The sequence below is a fragment of the Terrapene carolina genome, unplaced genomic scaffold (assembly GCF_002925995.2).
Source record: "Terrapene carolina triunguis isolate 2854851 unplaced genomic scaffold, T_m_triunguis-2.0 Scaffold374, whole genome shotgun sequence".
Lineage (NCBI taxonomy): Eukaryota > Metazoa > Chordata > Testudines > Emydidae > Terrapene > Terrapene triunguis.
This window is the reverse complement of record NW_020664725.1, coordinates 16,858,351-16,860,955: the sequence shown is the minus strand read 5'-3', so window position 1 is coordinate 16,860,955 and position 2,605 is coordinate 16,858,351. Positions and strand designations below refer to the sequence as shown.

Here is a 2,605-nt window from a genome sequence, read left to right as displayed (position 1 = left end):
CCCATCAGAGCGATGCCCGGACTGGGCAGGCGACACTGGGGTCTGCATATCACGCTCCCCCCACCCATCAGAGCGACGCCCGGGCTGGGCAGGCGACACAGACCTTGGTCCGGATGACGTTCTTGTCAGAGTCTATGTCCGCCAGCGTGTCGTAGTCGTCCTCCTCCACAGAGCTGAGGGAGTCCAGGCGGGGCCGGCTGGCCACGTTCTCCAGGGAGCGCTCTGCAAGGGCACAGGGGAGCACCAGCGTCAGCCCGGGCTGAGGCCACACACCCTGGGCAAGGCCTAGCCCGCCCCCTCCCCACAGCCCTGGCGAAGGGATCAGACCACGGGGCGACACGGGCCCCAATCATTCATATCACGGAGTCAATCGGAGCCATTCAATCATACCCTGAGATCATCCCCCTGTTCATCGTCCATAGCTCAGTGCAAAGGGATCGATGGGGCAGGGTGGGGGCAGCACAAACCCCACAACAGAGACCCCCCCCCCCCCCCCCCACCGCTGCAGGAGGCTCCGTGGCATCCAGCAGACGTTCCCAGCTCTTCAGGGCTGGGGTTCAAGCCGCCGGGCCCTGGGACAGAGATCCCCGTGCACTGAGCTACCTACGCCCGTCGGGGGAATTACACCCCAGGGACATTCCGTTCCGATTGGGCTGATCTAGGTATTGATGATACAGGGACGTGTGCGATTGGTTCGTCATGCTGATGCCCCCGGTGCTCTTTCTGAGGGGACAGGCTGTGTCTGTCGGGGCTGGCGAGGGAGACGGGGCCCCAAATGCACCATTAGAAAGGGACTGAGGGGACAAAGGCAGCTCCCTGCAGAACAGAGCCGGGCAGGCAGGTCCACATGGCTCACACAGCGAGTCACCCTGGCACTCAGGGCCCGCACCCCGCTGCAGCATCAGTGCCCGGAGGACCTGGAGCAGGACTCGTGCTGGGGGGTGAGCTCGCCTCAGCGAGCAGGAGGCGGCTCTGACCAGCCTCCGGCTGGGCCTTCGCTAGGAATTCAGGGGCGTTCTGGAGTTAGCCAGGGGGCGGTGACCTAGTCCAGCTCAGCCTGCTGAGAACTGCAGCCGCCCGTCTCCTCCAGGGCTGCTAACTAGCCTTCTCTCCCAGCCATGGCACGGCCACCGAGCTGGTTTCGGGGCGGCACGCAGGGCCGACACCCACTGCCGAGCGACCTTAGTCACAGGGTGTGGGTCAGGCCTGGCCAGGAAGCTCTGCCGGATCCTGCGAGACGTCACATGCCTGCAGAGCACGGCCCCTTTGGCACAGAGACCTGCTGGCACTTGTCCAACGCTGCCCAGTGCCATGTAGGGCCTGGGTGCCATGTGCAGAGACCAGAGTACGACAAGTCTGCCCCTTGCCTAACGCACCTCTCAGCACACAGTCGTTGGTCTGGCCAATGCACCAGGGCAGCCCCATGCTGCGTGTGGGTCTGGGGAGGGCAGGCAGTCATGCACAGCTCGCTGGCACAAGACACTGCGCTCCTGGGGCTGTTCGGTTGTTGCTCTGTCTTGGTCAGTCACATGTCTGCCGCTCCCTGGCTCACTCTGCTAGCAGCTGAGTGCCCTGCCGCTAGCCAAAGGCTGCCAGCCTCGGGGGCCGGATGAGAGCCAAGGGCCGACGGGGCCATTGTGACCCTCCCGTCTGCCCCCCGGTGTGACGCAGGCCAGGGAAGCTCACCCACTGAGGAGCCGACAGAGGACAGGGACGCCAAGCCCTGCATGAGGCCAGGGAGCTGTGGCCACTCTGGGAAGGTGGCTCCTTCTTTCGGTGCGTAGCCGGGGGCTCCAGGCCTGGCCATCATGGCCTTGGCAGGCGGGGGCAAGGTGCTGCCCACGCAGCATGAACTGGGCCATTCTGCAGGCGATGCTGCCTCTGCCCCACTGCAACAGGGCCCACGGCTGCCCCCTCTAAATCCACCCAGAACCCCGGTGCCCCTCAGAAAGTGCAGCCCCCAGCCATGGGCAGGGGTCCTCCAGGGCTTCACGTTACCATCTCAGACCCAGGCAGATGTTTTGGGGGAGGGGGGGTGTCAGCCAGTGAACAGTCCAGAAATCGTCCCTCCCTTTCCAGGCCACTGAACGGGGCCCACAGAGCCAGGGCCAGGGCGGCGTTCTCGGCTCAGACGGGTTTCACCGGGGCGTAGGGATCGGCAGCCACTCCCAGCGCTCTGAATCAGCTGAAACGGGACTGATTTGCCTCTGTCTGGTCAGGGCACCTGGCCGCCTCCCCTCCTGCACCACAACTGGCGGAGAGAAATCGTCCATCTCTGCTGAGCGTGTGCAGCCCAGCCCACCCCGCCCCGGACGAGGGACCAGGAGAGGAGGACGACTGCGCTTCCCCTGGACTTTCCACCCCTGCCTCTGAAAAGACAGCAGGACAAGCCAGGGCTCCCAACTGACCCCTGTGCTGGCCCTGGGTCTCCCCTCCCACACCCTCCTCCGCAAACCTTACAGTCCAGCTAGGAGCCCGGGCGTGTTGGAAAGGGGGGGGGGGCACTGTCTCACACACAGCACCGCCAGCGCCCCTCAGTCCTGACCTGCAGCCCCCGCTACCCCAGCCCTGGGCCCCCCGCCACCCCACACACAGCACCGCCAGC

The 2,605-nt window shown here is 65.4% G+C and overlaps 1 protein-coding gene across 3 annotated transcripts in view; it reads right to left on the bottom strand.

Moving 5' to 3' along the window:
- The window catches only part of SIDT2 (SID1 transmembrane family member 2), a 23,399-nt gene that overhangs the window by 10,734 nt on the left and 10,060 nt on the right, over positions 1-2,605 (bottom strand). For all 3 annotated transcript variants that reach the window (XM_026657906.2, XM_026657907.2, XM_026657908.2), the window contains one exon: positions 104-222. In XM_026657906.2, coding sequence (XP_026513691.1) covers positions 104-222 — 119 coding nt within the window. The remainder of the gene's footprint in view (positions 1-103; positions 223-2,605) is intronic.